General features: G+C 40.8%; 1 protein-coding gene across 2 annotated transcripts in view; it reads left to right on the forward strand.

The window, feature by feature from the left end:
- The window catches only part of vclb (vinculin b), a 71,845-nt gene that overhangs the window by 39,520 nt on the left and 14,366 nt on the right, over positions 1–17,959 (forward strand). The window contains exons 4-8 of one of the 2 annotated variants that reach the window (XM_024431937.2): positions 829–937; positions 1,316–1,438; positions 4,578–4,738; positions 11,937–12,030; positions 14,105–14,252. In XM_024431937.2, the coding sequence (XP_024287705.1) occupies positions 829–937; positions 1,316–1,438; positions 4,578–4,738; positions 11,937–12,030; positions 14,105–14,252 (635 nt within the window). The remainder of the gene's footprint in view (positions 1–828; positions 938–1,315; positions 1,439–4,577; positions 4,739–11,936; positions 12,031–14,104; positions 14,253–17,959) is intronic. The other variant, XM_024431943.2, reaches the window with a different exon arrangement.

Here is a 17,959-nt window from a genome sequence, read left to right on the forward strand (position 1 = left end):
ATAACCTGCTGCCCATCCTTGGCCATGCTCAAAATGTATTCCGGGACGAATGTGTGTTATTACAACACAGCACAGCTCAGCTGAGAAGGCTAGAGCTAGTGTCTTAAACCAGGTAGCCGTACCATCCATCCAACCCCATCCATCCTCTCTCCCCGGGGGTGAAAATCACCAGCCATCAGCTCTCATCAGGCGGTAGCAGCAGCCAGGGCGACTCGGCAGTCAGCACAGACAAGCTGTTTTATCTGTTCATGCGGCTGGACTCAGGGACAGTAGCACAATACAGTGTAGAGACTTAGAATCGGGTGCATTTTGGGACTGAGCCAGGTAAGTTGTTCATAAAGCAGCACTGGGACTAGATGAGGAGAGCCGTACAGTAACCACACACACACACACACACACACACACAGCTGGTCTGGAGCTGAATGAGCAGGACAAAGAGACAGGAATGTCAGTAGCACAGCATTAATATCCAGTCTAAATAGCGAGACAAAATACTGTACCAACAAATAATTAGGGTTTACTTTATTGTCCTGAGGGGAAATTTGTCTTGGACATTTAAGTCCAAGATAGCGTTTATGTAATATGACGTTAGCATAATCACTCTGAAAGAATCACCTTCAGCTGTGATTCACACATCATAATAAGAAGTCTTTAGTCAATGAAGATGGAGTTTAGAGTCCAAGAATGAAAGGTCTTGCTTGACACACTAGTCAAAAAAGTTGAATCTGACTTCAAATCAGATTTCCAAATCTAATTTTCACACCAAACTGGGTTACCAAGACAATGTAGATTATTGATCCTGTTTCGTGTTGTTCTAATCAATTGCAGGTTCGTAAAATCATTCGCGTCTGCAAAGGTATCCTGGAGTACCTAACCGTGGCAGAGGTGGTGGAATCTATGGAGGACCTGATCACATACACAAAGAACCTGGGTCCAGGTCAGTCCCTTCATAGTTACATTTGCATAGGTGTTACAACCACATGTCAAAACCACATACTTTAGTTACCAATACCTGGCTACTGAGATGATATAATGCATAATAACATAATAATAATAATAATATATGCTTTATCCATAAATGTTTGACATTACTTTTTAAATTGTATTTTGCATTTTAAAATGTATACAGACAAACAGGTAGAGGGAAAAACACAAGCTGATCCTGCATCAATCCCACCTCAACACTCTATGCTCCTGACATAATGACCTGATGTTGACTGGAAGTTCTCTGTATGGATGGCATGTTGACAGGAAGTGGAAATTACGTGAGAGAAACACGTTATATAACCGATCCTTTGTTGTTGTTCCTGTCCAGGGATGACAAAGATGGCAAAGATGATTGACGAGCGACAGCAGGAGCTGACCCACCAGGAACACCGTGTGATGCTGGTCAACTCCATGAACACAGTCAAAGAGCTGCTGCCTGTACTCATCTCAGGTGAGCCTCTATTCTACTCTTCCACTGAACACATTCAAAGAGCTGCTGCCTGTACTCATCTCAGGTGAGCTTCTATTCTACTCTTCTATTGAACACAGTCAAATAGCTCCTCCCTGTACTCATCTCAGGTGAGCTTCTACTCTATTCTATTGAACACAAAGAGCTGCTCCCTGTACTCATGACAGGTGACCTTCTACTCTATTCTATTGAACACAAAGAGCTGCTGCCTGTAATCCTCTCAGGTGAGCTTATTTTCTATTGAACACATTCAAAGAGCTGCTCCCTGTACTCCTCTCAGGTGAGCTTCTATTCTACTCTATTCTATTGAACACATTCAAAGAGCTGCTCCCTGTACTCCTCTTAGGTGAGCTTCTATTCTACTCTATTCTATTGAACACATTCAAAGAGCTGCTCCCTGTACTCCTCTTAGGTGAGCTTATTTTCTATTGAACATATTCAAAGCGCTGCTTCCTGTACTCATCTCAGGTGAGCTTCTATTCAACTCTATTATATTGAACATATTCAAAGAGCTGCTCCCTGTACTCCTCTTAGGTGAGCTTATTTTCTATTGAACATATTCAAAGCGCTGCTTCCTGTACTCCTCTCAGGTGAGCTTCTATTCAACTCTATTATATTGAACATATTCAAAGAGCTGCTGCTTGTACTCATCTTAGGTGAGCTTCTATTCTACTCTATTCTATTGCACACAAGGAGCCGCTGCCTGTACTCCTCTCAGGTGAGCTTCTATTCTACTATTTTCTATTGAACACAAAGAGCTGCTCTGTGTACTCACCTCAGGTGAGCTTCTATTCTAATCTATGCTATTGAACACAAAAAGCTGCTCCCTGTACTCCTCTCAGGTGAGCTTCTATTCTACTGTTTTCTAATGAACACAGTCAAAGAGCTGCTGCCTGAACTCCTCTCAGGTGAGCTTCTTTTCTACTGTTTTCTAATGAACACAGTCAAAGAGCTGCTGCCTGAACTCCTCTCAGGTGAGCTTCTTTTCTACTCTTTTCTATTGAACACAGTCAAAGAGTTGCTGCCTGCACTCATCTCAGGTGAGCCTCTTTTCTACTCTTTTCTATTGAACACATTCAAAGAGCTGCTGCCTATACTCATCTCAGGTGAGCTTATTTTCTATTGAACACATTCAAAGAGCTGCTCCCTGTACTCATCTCAGGTGAGCTTCTATTATACTCTATTCTATTGAACACAAAGAATTGCTACCCGTGCTCCTCTCAGGTGAGCTTCTATTCAACTATGTTCTATTGAACACAGTCAAAGAGTTGCTCCCTGTACATATCTCAGGAGCACTTCTATTCTACTCTATTCTATTGAACACAAAGAGCAGCTGCCTGTACTCCTCTCAGGTGAGCTTGTTTTCCATTGAACAAATTCAAAGAGCTGCTGCCTGTACTGTATGATAGTAATGCACACATCTTTACTGTGTGTGTGTGTGTGTGTGTATATATACAGTTGAAGTCGGAAGTTTACATAAACTGGTTTTAATGACTCCAACCTAAGTGTTTCAACCACTCCACAAATGTCTTGTTAACAAACTATAATTTTGGCAAGTCAGTTAGGACATCTACTTTGTGCAATTGTTAACAGACAGATAATTTACTTATAATTCACTGTATCATATTTCAAGTGGGTCAGAAGTTTACATACACTAAGTTGACTGTGCTTTTAAACAGCTTAGAAAATTCCCCAAAATGTTGTTATGGCTTTAGAAGCTTCTGATAGGCTATTTGACATCCATTTGAGTCAATTGGAGGTGTACCTGTGGATGTATTTCAAGGCCTACCTTCAAACTCAGTGCCTCTTTGCTTGACATCATGGGAAAATCAAAAGAAATCAGCCGAGACCTTAGAAAAGAAATTGTAGACCTCCACAAGTCTGGTTCATCCTTGGGAGCAATTTCCAAACGCCTGAAGGTACCACGTTCATCTGTACAAACAATAGTACGCAAGTATAAACACCATGGGACCACGCAGACGTCATACCGCTCAGGAAGGAGACGCGTTCTGTCTCCTAGAGATGAATGTACTTTGGTGCAAAAAGTGCAAATCAATCCCAGAATAACAGCAAAGGACCTTGTGGAGATGCTGGAGGAAACAGGTGCAATATCTATATCCACAGTAAAACGAGTTCTATATCGACATAAGGCCACTCAGCAAGGAAGAAGCCACTGCTCCAAAACCGCCATTTAAAAAAAGCCAGACTACAGTTTGCAACTGCACATGGAGACAAAGATTGTACTTTTTGGAGAGTTGTCCTTTGGTCTGATGAAACAAAAATAGAACTGTTTGGCCAAAATGACCATTGTTATGTTTGGAGGAAAAAGGGGGAGGCTTGCAAGCCAAAGAACACCATCCCAACCGTGAAGCACTGGGGTGGCAGCATCATGTTGCGTGGGTGCTCGTAACGGCTGTTGGTGGAAGAAGGTGAGGACCAAAGCGCAGCGTGGTTCTTGTTCATGCTTTTATTAGAACTGAACACTGAAATAACAAAGAGAATGACTGAAAAAAGAAACAGTCCTGTCAGGTGGCATGTTTCCAACACTGAGATGCATTTCTTTATCCTTTGCAGATAGGCTACTACTGCTATACAGATTTAGGCTAATTTGTTAATTTCGAACATATAAAGAGGAGCGCTATATTGTTAGATTAAAGGAATAACTCTGGTAGGCCTAAAACATTCTTCCTCACCTCAAGTTCAATTGTCGGAGGCTATTGGAGTGCCAATGCGCACTGCCTTCATAGGCCTGCAGTAGCTAAAGCGTATAATAGCCACAACACACCAAACCTTCACAACATTTTCTAAACTTTATTAGGGTAATGTCAAAAGTCAAACAAGCCATTGCTTATAGGGAAAATACAAACAGGTTATTAAATTGCGGCATAACAATACGTTTATTTTTACATATCGGCCTGATTTAGTTTTTTCATAGTTTGAATGTAACATAGTAATTATATTATATTGCGGCAAACATGCAGTTTGTAACTTAATTTGGCCAATGGAAACCTGTGAAAACCTGGACCTGTGAAGACCTCAAGTTCAGTTCCCTATACTTTCGACTATACTGCAAGTAACTAAGTGCTTGTTACTGATGGTCATTGTTGTGGTGTTACTATAGGTATCAAGATCTTTGTGACGACCAAGACGTCCGGCAGCCAGGGAGTAGAGGAGTCTCTAAAGAACAGGAACTTCACCTTCGAGAAGATGAGCGCTGAGATCAACGAGATAATTAGGGTGCTGCAGCTCACTTCCTGGGACGAAGACTCCTGGGCCAATAAGGTATGTAGCTAGCTAGAACCACACCCTCAGGGTTGTCTTGGCCACTAGTGGGTGAAGTTGCTCCTAGGTACTGATCTTGGGTCAGTTGTGCATTGTCCCCCCTAACGGTTAATGTTAGAATTGGGGGAAAGATGCTGTACCTGGGAGAAACTTCACCCCAGAGCTTGTTTTTGGCCCGGTCTCTCCCACACGCACACACCTCGACCCTCGAGAGCTGCTTGTCTTAGGCAGTGAAATCGCTTTGCCCAGTCACTCGCTCATTGCACCGGCTAAAGAAAGCGATGTTTTTTTTGTCCAGTATGAGTTCGTATGAATCTGGACTCAAATTAAAGGCTAAAAGCAAAGCAGTGACTGTCTGGGCCAAAGCTTGGTCTGCTAAACACCCACGTGCGCTCACATGCACTATACGCTGTGCGCTCGCGTACATGTAGAGACTCCCAGAATGTTGTGGGAGTAGAGTGCACCGCAGCCTGGACAGGTTTAAGTGTGATGCCCATTTACTGTTCATTGTTAGTAAAATTATTTTTGTTAAGTTTGGATAAGCCTATTTTGAGGTGGTTGATTGTCTAAAATGGCCATGTGTTACATTGCTATTTTAAGATTGCCTGTCAGGGTCCTAATTTCCATTTAAGCAGATATGCATAGGCTCTCTCTCTCTATCTATATCTATTTCTAACTATCTCTCTCTATGTCTCTCTTATTTATATATATATATATATATATATGGTCCAGACAACTTTTGGGGTATTTCACATTTTTGAGAATCTTACCCCAAACAGCAAATCACTTCCTCATCCTTGTTGTGTAGTATGGGGACCCCGAAAAAAAACATGAAAAAAGGCTCCAAAATCACCCAAAAACATATTTTTAGAAACGTCAAAGCTCTCTGTATAGTGATGCAGGTCTTTAGATATTGTACACATGAAATTGTGTAATTCTGAAGCAATGTCATATTCTTTTTTGCGTGACTCTTGACGTTTCCCCTATCCAGCTGTTCCATTCTCTGTGTAGCCTGCTGCTACAGGTAACTGCCAAAATAAAGGAAACACCAGTATAAGATTAAGGAAGCCCCCCCCCCGCACCTCTCTGATTCAGTGGGGTTGGGTTAAATGCGGAAGACACGTTTCATTCAGTTATACAACTGACTAGGTATCCCCCAAAGTGTCTTAATAGGGCGTTTGTCCACCAGAACAGCTTCAATGCTCTTTAGCATAGATTCTACAAGTGTCTGGAACTTCAATGCTTTCAATATACTTTGTATCCCTCATTTATTCAAGTGTTTCCTTTATTTTGGCAGTTAACATTAGAATGGACAGAGGTGCGAATACATTTCAGAATGACACGATTTCATCTGAAGACCTGCATCACTATACTGAGAGCATTTCTGTTTCTGAAAGGAAGTATTTGGGTGTTTTTGGAGTCTTTGTTCTTGTTTTTTCAGGGCCCCCAAAACAAGTGAAATTACAAAAAATGTTTCTAAACCCTTCTACAACAAAAAATGGAGATTTGGTTGTAAAAAAATAACTTCTTCTTTAACTCTTTCTGACCACCACTCTGCCTGCTTAGCATGCCCAGTCAGTCTCAACCGGCTGTATTTCTTTCCCATGTCACCCCACTCTCCACTCTGAATGACTTCTTCTTTACTAAGCTTCTTACTTATTTTTACGTTGCCTCTTTTTTCCCGTTGGTCTTGGTCGGTATGTCTGGTTAAACATTTGTATTTGTTTTGTTCTTCCTTTCTTTTTACCCCTCCCCCCCTCCCTGTAGAAGGTAAGCCTACCTTTTTCGCCCCCTACCTACCTTGTTGTGCATTCGGACGCAGCATGTTTGATAGCTAGCGTTGCAAAATTCCTGGAACTTTCTCGAAATTCCCTGGTTTTCCCGAAATCTCAGTTGGAGGATTCCCGGAATCAGGAGGGAAACGGCAGGAAGGCCGAAATCCCTCAACCAGGATTTCTTGAAAACCAAGGAATTTATTGAACTGTCCAGGAATTTTGCAACCTTACAGATAGCTCTCAGTTTGTGTGCTGACAAACTGATGATGACAGCTTGTGCCATGTGGTTGTCCATGTGTGCTTTTGTGTAGTAGATCAGTTCTAAGGTAAAACTATGAGTGCTACTGTAGTAGATACGCTATCTAGGTGAGTGTGAGAGATGTTGCCTTATGCTAGATGCAGCATAAGCAATGCTAATGGAATGGAATTACACATATGGGAAAAATGTGCAGCAAGTTCTAAAAATGTTCGCAGTTGTTTTACTTTTCTTTAAAGGGATACTTCAGGATTTTGGCAATGAGGCCCTTTGTCTACTTTCCCAGAGTCAGGTGAACTCGTGGATATCATTTTTATGTCTCTGCATGCAGTTTGAAGGAAGTTGCTAGCTAGCTCTAGCACAATTGCTGACTAGCATTAGCGCAATGACTAGCATGCTAGCAGATACCTATAGACTTCTAGTCATTGTGCTAATGCTAGTTAGCATTGGCTCACAAAACTACCTTGTAACTTCCTTCATACTGGACACAGAAACAAAATTGGTATCCACAAGTTCTTCTGACTCTGGGGAAGTAGATAAAGGGCCTCATTGAAAAAATCCCTAAAATATCTCTTGAACTTGTTAAAGATGTTTTTCTTGATTTTCTTGGGGGGGGTTGTTTTGTTTTTGCAAGTTTGACATAACACATAAACAGCTGACCTGAGTGCCCTTCTCCTATAGATGCCAGTAGTATGATGTGCTTTAGGTGTCTTATTGATCCATAGCACTATGGAATCATGTAAAACGGATATTTTATTCAACGTTCAAGTAAGATTAGGGGCCAGTTTCTGGAACACAGGTTAAGACTATTCCTGTACTTAAAAGTACTTTCAAATGAGATTCTTCATTGAACATGCTTTTTAGTCCAGGTTTATTTTGGGCTTAGTCAGGCTATGGGAAACTGTCCTTAGGCAGTGTAAATTAATTCTGATCTGTGTAGTAATGGTGTACATATCTTGCACTATATTTTTACCCATGGGACAATGGCACTCAAATCATCAAGTGGTCAAAATAATTGACTGATTACAGGACTGCGCTAGTGTCAGTGTGTAAAAACAGTGGTCCTTTGCTCATATATCTAGCTAGCTAGGTTCCTTAAATGATCTAATGTCCTCTCACCTTACATGATCCCCAATACTAATAATCCCCAACGCAAGGGCCTCTCACTGGATGGATGGAGTGTACTGTTAGAGAGTGTGTGTTTTCTTGTGTTGTGAAATAATTGGTTTGTCAAACCACCTGTCCACTTCTCAGGCTGGCTTCATCACTTGGTAAAGTAAACCTTGGATGCATTCCAAATTGCACACTATTCCCTATATAGTGCACTACTTTTGACCTGGGAATATAGGGAAGCAAGGGTGCCATTTGCGACATAGTCATAGTGACATCATTCCTCACCTTATTGTTTAACTTCATGTTTAAAAAAAAAAATCTATTTGTTTTTATTTCACCAGTTGAGTGCCATTCTTGACTCTGCTCAATCTTCCGTTTTTAAAGGTAGACTCAGCAAAAATGACTTTGCCACTAGCAGCACCATAGATATTGAGATGCAACACTTCGCTCTCACATAGTCACAAACAATACCGGCGCATGTGCACGGGTTAGCTTCACACTGTATACAGCGTGGTAGCCACGGCACCAAAACAGCAGAGAAGTTGAGCCTCGCGCACTAAGGGAGCAGTTGTTGTTCTTGTTCAAGGGCAGAACACACAATTATGTGTTAGAACCATCGACATTTCGGTTACTAGCCCAACTCTCTAAACCACTAGGCTAATATTGGTTCAGTGATGCAGTAGAGACTAGACAGTAGATGTACAGTATTAATATAGCATAGATCTGTATTGTCCCTGAAGGACAAATGCCAAGGCTTTAATCTCATGGGTGGTGGTATCAGAGAGAACAGCCACTTGTGGATGTCCTTTATGGAGTAAAATGTAATAAACTGCATAAGGCCATTCAAAGGATATACAGGAACACTAGCCTATCACTCAACCAAGGTCCTGTGTGGCTCAGTTGATAGAGCATGGTTCATGTAATGCCTGGGTTGTGGGTTCGATTCTCATGGGAGAGCAGTATGAAAATATATGCACTCACCTCTGGAAGTCACTCTGGATAAGCACATTGGCTAAAAAGTCAAATGTAACCATCACCCTTTGTCTCTCACTCTGCCACATGATGTGTAGAATTCAGCTTTGTTTCAACGCCATCTCTTGGCTTGGACAAATTGTTATATTTCCTCCGATTGAAGTACAATGTCACAGTCGATTTGGCTTTTTATGATGTGAAACAACACCCCACACCCATATTGACGGTTGTGTCCCATATGACACCCTAGTCACTATACACTGAACGTACTAAACATTAAGAACGCCTGTTCTTTCCAGCCACTGCTCAAACATCTTTTTATGCTTTGTTTTACTGTTGACAGTTACAGCTGATTTCGGGATTGTATACCGATTCGCTTCAGTCTGAATTGTTTAATCTAACTTTTTGCCGACAACTCCTGATATCAGGGCATAAAAACAACAATTTGTGACCTGCATTAGCCTAGTTAGTGCGCATGTGCACCCAGCTATGTCCTGTCCCGAGCTTGTTTTCCCTGGCTAAACTATCTGGCTAGCTGAACTATGCAAGGTTTCGTTTTCATTGCCAGGCTTCATAAATACTGCACCCTTAAATTCAAAACTCCTTTGCTAGTTATACAAGCATGCAACTAAGAAATAAGCTGGAAAGAAACTTGAAAATGATTTATTGTTTTGTTGAATAGTCATGACTGGTTTGAGCCATCTGTTGTGTAAGACTAAGGTGGCGAAGGACATCATTGCTACTTAACGCGGATCTAAGTTCAGTTTTGAGATCCACCGACGACATTGGCATAGGTGGACGTTTCTGACTGGTCTTGGAGCTGTGATAACAGGCAGCCTTTTCCCACTTGGCTCAATGAGATACGTAGTGATTTTGCCAACACAGCCAAATATGTAAACAGTCTTGTACCCTTAACCTTTTTTTAAACTGACTATAGTATGTGTTGACTAAATCGGACTTTGTTAGTGTAATGAGTAATCCAGGACTGTCACGAGTTAATTGACACAAGAAAACTATACAGAGTGCCAGTGGCTACAATGAATGGCTAAATGACTTCCGGGCATGAAGGGTCCAAAAAGCTCATCCTCAGCACTGTATAGGGCTCTGGTCAAAAGTAGTGCACTATATAGGGATAAGGTGCCATTTGGGACTCGACAAAAGAATGGAAAGTGATTTGATTTGAACTGCATGTGCACTTTTACAGTTCTGTCTTGCTGTCAGAGGTTAACCTTGCATTTGAGGTACAGATGTGTGTGTGTGACAGCTTTTTGCAGGTTTGTTGTGTGTACTGTAATGGTAGTAATCATGGAGATGACATGTCTTTTCCCTATGTAACTATGTAACGTCATGATCCGTGTGTTCATCTGTGTGAATGTCGAGCTCATCAGTCATCATCACATTAATGAATTCCCCAAGCAGGCAAATGCTGTTACTGTATGAGATCACTATTCCAACCCTGTTCAAACTCCAAACACATGCTGGAATATCTGGCTCATTGACAGATAAACCATTAGCTGACTCAGAAGACATACAGTAAACTACAGAAGGGTTACCCTAAAAAGGAATTATCATTAGGGACATTACCTAATTTTAGACATTGCACAAATTATTTGAACAAATCTTTGTGTATGTGAAATTGTGACCTTGGAACTATAAGTTTCTGTCTGAAGTTTTGGTCAAAAATGTGTTATTCACAGAGTTGCTCTTTAGATGGTCCTTTTAAATGTATTTATTTTTGTCAATACTATAAGAAAAATGACATCTGAAAGTTCTATCTGCGCAAACACCTTTTAACTTGGTGCTGTAAGGTTCTATCTGCAATAAAATCACACAATGCTGAGCTGTCAATCACAAATAATTGTATGTAAGAGTATATACTTATTAAGTCATGAAAAAGGAAGACCTCACAAAAACAGTTCTGAGATCTGGGACTTAATTAATATTTTCTCAAAACTATACATTTTGCATATAGAACCTTATAGTCCAAAGTTCTTGATTATTCATATCATAAGTTCTGGTCTTCTTTTTCAATTACTTAGATTTTTTTCACCACCTTTTCAGAGGAATGGCCATAATGTAACCTCTTTATGGTAAAAATAATTAAATACAGGTGCCTTAAAACAGGGTTTCCCAAATGCGGTCCTGGGGCCACCCTGAGTGCACATTATGTTTTTTTCCCCTAGCACTACACAGCTGATTCAAATGATCAATGGTTGATGATGAGTTGGTTATTTGAATCAGCTGTGTAGTGCTAGGACAACAAAAAAAACAGACCTGGGGGGGACTGAGTTTTGGAAACCCAGTCTTAGAGCATGTTTTAGGCCCTTAGTGGAGACATTGCTGTTTTTGTCTTTTCATCTTGTTCTATATAAATACGAAAACCTCCATGGAAAGGGTATTTCACAAAAAATACAAACTTACCACATTTTATCGATTAATACCAAGTAGTTTACTGACTTTGGGTGTCAGAGACCAGAAAATTATATCAGTTTACTCATCGAGTGCTAAGCTTCAGCAATGTTGCTAGTTCTCCATAGAATATAGCGTATTTGCCATTTGAGAGAACTATCGCTTTAACAAATGTGTGATGACCATAAGAAAGAAGGAAGGGTACTTTTATTTATTTAATCATTAAATGTTTATACTTTCTATTGAAATATAAATCATTTTAACATTCTCTGCCAGATAGAATCTTATGGCTGATCCCAGATTGACATTTCAGAGCCATAAGGTTCTATCTGCGATTGCACTCCCCTAAAATAACTGATTTACAAATGTCTTAGGATTTTGATACTCTGTACTTTATGTACCTTTAAGCTGAGTGTCTTAATGGTTTATGGAAGAACAATTCACTACAAGACAGTTCAGAGATCTGGGATATGAAAACTTTGATGCTCAATATCTCAGAACTATGCTTTGCACAGATAGAACCTTATAGTCCCAAGGTCTCAAAATGCTGTAATACAAAGTCTTAATTGTAGTCAATCAATCTTTTTCAAATGTGTATTTTGGGGAAGTTCTAGACTGGAAGGTTCTTTGTTATTCATCCATGTTATCTCTTTTAACCCTGTTGTTGATACTAAAGGATACAGAGGCCATGAAGAGAGCTCTGGCACTCATCGACTCTAAGATGACCCAGGCCAAGAGCTGGCTGAGGGATCCCAATGCCCAACAAGGTAACAGAGACTGGTCTTCCCAGTGGCTTAATGTACCAGGGCCGTGTTCATTAGGGCAGTAGTTTTCAAACCTCTCCTTGAGGACCCCTAGACATTAAACTATTTTGTTGTAGTCTGAACTAGCTCACCATATTCATGTAATCAAGGGCTTGATTATTAATTAACAAGTACAATTAGGTGTGCTAGTTCTGGAATAATTCATATATACAGTTGAAGTCGGAAGTTTACATACACTTAGGTTGGAGTCATTAAAACTCGTTTTTCAACCACTCCACAAATTTCTTGTTAACAAACTATAGTTTTGGCAAGTTCGGTTAGGACACCTACTTTGTGCATGACAAGTCATTTTTCCAACAATTGTTTACAGACAGATTATTTCACTTATAATTCACTGCATCACAATTCCGGTGGGTCAGAATTTTACAGACACTAAGTTGACTGTGGCTTTTAAACAGCTTGGACAATTCCAGAAAATGTTGTTATGGCTTTAGAAGCTTCTGATAGGCTAATTGACATCATTTGAGTCAATTGGAGGTGGACCTGTGGATGTATTTCAAGGCCTACCTTTAAACTCAGTGCCTCTTTGCTTGACATCATGGGAAAATCAAAAGAAATCAGCCAAGACCTCAGGAAAAAATGTGTAGACCTCCACAAGTCTGGTTTATCATTGGGAGCAATTTCCAAATGCCTGAAGGTACCATGTTCATCTGTACAAACAATAGTACGCAAGTATAAACACCATGGGACCACGCAGCCGTCACACCTCTCAGGAAGGAGACACGTTCTTTCTCCTAGAGATGAACTTACTTTGTGGAAAAAAGTGCAAATCAATCCCAGAACAACAGCAAAGGACCATGTGAAGATGCTGGAGGAAGCAGGTACAAAAGTATCTATATCCACAGTAAAACGAGTGCTATATTGACATAACCTGAAAGGCCGCTCAGCAAGGAAGAAGCCACTGCTCCAAAACCGCCATAAAAAGCCAGACTATGGTTTGCAACTGCACATGGGGACAAAGATCGTACTTGTTGGAGAAATGTCCTCTGGTCTGTTGAAACAAAAATATAACTGTTTGGCCATAATGACCATCGTTATGTTTGGAGGAAAAGGGGGAGGCTTGCAAGCCGAAGAACACCATCCCAACCGTGAAGCACTGGGGTGGCAGCATCATGTTGTGGTGGTGCTTTGCTGCAGGAGGGGCTGGTGCACTTCACAAAATAGATGGCGTCATGAGGAAAGAAAATTATTTGGATATATTGAAGCAACATCTCAAGACATCAGTCAGGAAGTTAAATATTGGTGGCAAATGGGTCTTCCAAATGGACAATGACCCCAAGCATACTTCCAAAGTTGTGGCAAAATGGCTTAAGAACAACAAAGTCAAGGTATTGGAGTGGCCATCACAAAACCCTGACCTCAATCCTATAGAACATTTGTGGGCTGAACTGAAAAAGAGTGTGCGAGCAAGGAGGCCTACAAACCTGACTCAGTTACAGCAGCTCTGTCAGGAGGAATGGACCAAAATTCACCCAACTTATTGTGGGAAGCTTGTGGAAGGCTACCAGAAACATTTGACCCAAGTTAACCAATTTAAAGGCAATGTTACCAAATACTAATTGAGTGTATGTAAACTTCTGAACCACTGTGAATGTGGTGAAAGAAATAAAATCTGAAATAATTAATTCTCTCTACATGTCACATTCTAACAAGAATATAGTGGTGATCCAAACTGACCTAAGACAGGGCATTATTACTGGGATTAAATGTCAGGAATTGTGAAAAACTGAGTTTAAATGTATTTGGTATGGTGTATGTAAACTTCCGACTTCAACTGTATATGGAACGGCTGGGGGTCCCCGAGGAGACGGTTGAAAACCTCTGCATTTGGGCAGTCTGTAGCGCAATGTTTTTTAATTAAAAAATAAAACAATCTGTTTTATTGGAGTGTATGTAGTTCCTCCCTGTATCAGTCTGTTTTCTTCTGATTGGCGCCAATTGAACAATGCAGTTGTCCTTTTTCTCTAGGTTGTAAGTAACATTTGTCTTGCCGTGGTCTCTGTCTCCTGGTGATCAGGGGATGCAGGAGAACAGGCCATCCGTCAGATCCTGGATGAGGCGGGGAAGGTGGGAGAGCTGTGTGCTGGGAAGGAGAGGAGGGATATCCTGGGCACTGCCAAAACTCTGGGCCAGATCACTGACCTGGTGTCTGAGATGAGGGCCAGGTACAGTACATATACAGTAATAATATATGCCGTTTATCAGATGCTTTTATCCAAGGCGGCATACAGTCATGCGTGTGCATACATTTTATTTATGGGTGACCCCGGAAACCAAACCCACAATCCTAGCATTGCAAGTGCCATGCTCTACCAATGAACCATACATACAGTCGCTAGTGAAAGTCTACACATTCTTCACATTTTGCTGCCTTAAAGTTAATTTAAAAAAATTATTACATTTGATATTTTTCCTATCCACAAGCTACTCCACATTTACAAAATGTAAGAAAAACTATTGGGGAAAAATGATGAAAAAATACAAATTGAGGATGCATTGATTGTGTATGACTTCACACCCAATAGTTAATACTTGGTGGAAGCACCTTTAGTAGCCATAACAGTTTTGAATAATTTTGAATACGATTTTACCAACCTTGCACAACTCTTAGGGCAACTTATCCATTGTTTTTGTAAACATTTCTCAAACTCGTGTAAATGGTGTGAAATGCAGTGCAAGCTAGTTGCGTTTCAATCGGTAATGTCACTGGCTCTGAGAACTTGAAGTAGTTGTTTCCCTTGCTCTGCAAGGGCTGTGGCTTGGTTGCTGAAGAGAAGGAGTTCAAAGGGGGGTGAGTGTATCTGGTGTGAAATGGCTAGCTAGTTAGTGGTGTGTGCTAATCCACCCAGTGACTACAAAGCTACAGGCGTCCTTCCTGACTCAGTTGCCGGAGAGGAAGAAAACCGCTCAGTGATTTCACCAAGAAGCCAATCATGACTTTAAAACAGAGTTTAATGGCTGTGATAGGAGAAACTGAGGATGGATCAACGACATTTGTAGTCACTCCACAATACTAACCTAAATGACAGAGCGAAAAGAAGGAAGCCTGTACAGAATAAAAAATATTCCAAAACATGCATCCTGTTTGCAATAAGGCACTAAAGTAAATCTGCAGAAAAATATATGTAGGGAATGAGATACCATTTGAAACACAACCTGTGATCAATCAGTGGGAGAAAGTAACCTACAAGGTGGTAAGCTTATTACAGGGGATTATAGTGTGTTAGACTGTAACTGATTCCCCTCCGATCAGATCTCACAGTGGCTGGGGACATGCACTGAGTCATGCTGCGAGATTAAAAGCAGCTTTCCTCACTTAATGCATAATCTGGTTAAACCCCCGGCCTGAATGAGTTACTGTCTGCTGTTAACTGGAAAGGCCTCTGGAAGTGGAGACACTAAGATTGGAAAAAATGACATTATTGTTCAAGTATTTCATCCCATATGAGACAGTGAACAGGAAGTTTAACAGCAGGAGGGCAAGAGGTACAGAACATGTTAGTCAATGAAATATTTCCTCAGTCAGTTTTGTTGAGTTTTCTGTCTTTCCATCAGAATGACTAACACTATGAACAAGATTTCCTTTTCCACATGCAGGTATAGTTCCCTAAGCAGGTGGATGTTTATTGTCATCAGCTGCAAAGTCTAAATGTGCTATATTGTAAAAATTCATGAAAAAAATAAAATTAGCTTTTTGGTCTTAATTTAAGGTTATGCATTAGAGTTAGCAGTATGGTTAAGGCTGGGGTTAAGAATAGTAAAACAACACATTTCATTGCACTTATTTGGATTGTATGACTTTGTGGCTGTGCTAGCTAGTGACCACTGCAGAGCTGACTCCAGTTCCAGATTCATGACGATGAATGCCAACCTGCTTTCCACACATTAACCCAGTTATTCCAGGAATCAGTAGGGAATAAGCAGGGATTCCAACCATGCTGGGATTCCTGAAAAACCTGTGTCTTGTTTTTACTATCATTAAATGTGAAGAATCAAATAAATTCTCTGTAATTATTATCGTTAAGTGATTAAACTAATCATGTAAACTTAATTAACTAGGAAGTTGGGGCACCATGGAAAATGTCGATTTATAGAGCTGTAATTTTCCAAACAGAACCCCTCAGATATTTTAATATCTGATCAATTAGTCATTCTCATTGATATATTATTATTACCTTGTTAGTCTCATTCCAAATGTCGTAAAATTATTGGTTATCTGCACAAACCCTAGCATAAATGATGAATCAGCAATATACAAATTGGCTTAATTATTTATTTACTAACTAAATAATCACAGAAATACATAACAAACAAATAGTAAATATTGGTTACTAAGAATGATAGAAAAGTCCCTAGTGGGCTAAGCCGACATGACAGCTTGGTAGACAAGAGGAAAGGGGTGTGACTGAGAAAGTGCGGGAAAGACCAAATGGATTCATTACACACAGCCTATAATTATATTAATTGAAATGCTAATCCTTTGCACATGAACAGTCGCTCATTCAAGAATAATTGCAATGTATATATATTTACTCCCGTATGTTGTTGTTGTCTTCACTGTTGGAATCCTTGATCGTCCTGTAGGGTTCATCAGAGTCTCTGGTTAACTTTCATTGAAGTCACAAAGTCTTTCGTGGTTGTAGGTGGTTAGAATGGATACTTCAGAGGAGTACCATTCAGAAATGTTCTCGTTGGCCTCACGGGTGGCGCAGTGGTCTAAGGCACTGCATGGCAGTGCTAGCTGTGCCACCAGAGACTCTGGGTTCGAGCCCAGGCTCTGTCGCAGCCAACTGGGAGGTCCATGGGGCGACGCACAATTGGCCTAGCGTCGTCCGGGTTAGGGAGGGTTTGGCCGGATCCTTGTCTCATGGCACACTAGTGACTCCTGTGATGGGCTGGGCGCAGTGCACGCTGACCAGGTCGCTAGGGGCACGGTGTTCCTCCGACACATTGGTGCGGCTGGCCTGCGGGGTTGGAATCACGCTGTGTTAAGAAGCAGTGCGGCTTGGTTGGGTTGTGTTTCGGAGGACACATGACTCTCGACCTTCGTCTCTCCCGAGCCCGTACGGGAGTTGTAGTGATGAGACAAGATAGTAACTACTAAAAACAATTGGGTACTATGAAATTGGGGTGAAAAAAGGGGGGGAAATTAAAAATAAAATAGAAATGTTCGGTATGCTCATTCTAGGTTTACGTAATTTCTTGCTGCAGACAAGTAATTATACGTCTAAGATTTGCTCTTATTCTGTAGGGATCGATAGTCTCAGAGTTTAAACATTTCCAGCCGTCTAGCCAATGCTCCACGTGGTATAGTCTTGTCCTTTGGTAGAGTTGTAGTTTAAACCACTTCACACACCAGCGTCACCCGGCATGTTTTGGTCTCAGAAATTCAATCATTTGCAACCTTAGCTTACACCCAGGTTTGCGTTTCATCAGGAGTGGGTTTTATACGTTTCAATCGAAAATGGCAGTCCATGACGCCTAATGTGATGTCTGGGCTCACAGGGGTGTGGCCACTGACTAGTTCATCTTTATATGAAAATCCATTTAGAAGGTTAATATCACATTACATCTTTTCACAAATTTTCATATTTAATCACATACGTTTCACAATATTTTGATGTAAACCTGAAAGCTGGGAAATGTACACTTGAAGAGATACCTTTTATTTATGTTTCCTGTCTTTCATGAGATCACCAAATGAAACACACTCCTCATAACTGTCCCTTAAGTGTCCACGGACCATTCCCACATTCTCAAAAGTAGAAATGGTTTAATTCTCACATTTTGGGGATTTAGGAGTTTGGCCAAGTGAAGGCCTTTGTTCTCTCTTTGTGCTCTCTCCCTCTCTTTCTGAATGACCAGGGGGAGA

Source organism: Oncorhynchus tshawytscha, linkage group LG01 (genome assembly GCF_018296145.1).
Source record: "Oncorhynchus tshawytscha isolate Ot180627B linkage group LG01, Otsh_v2.0, whole genome shotgun sequence".
Classification (NCBI taxonomy): domain Eukaryota; kingdom Metazoa; phylum Chordata; class Actinopteri; order Salmoniformes; family Salmonidae; genus Oncorhynchus; species Oncorhynchus tshawytscha.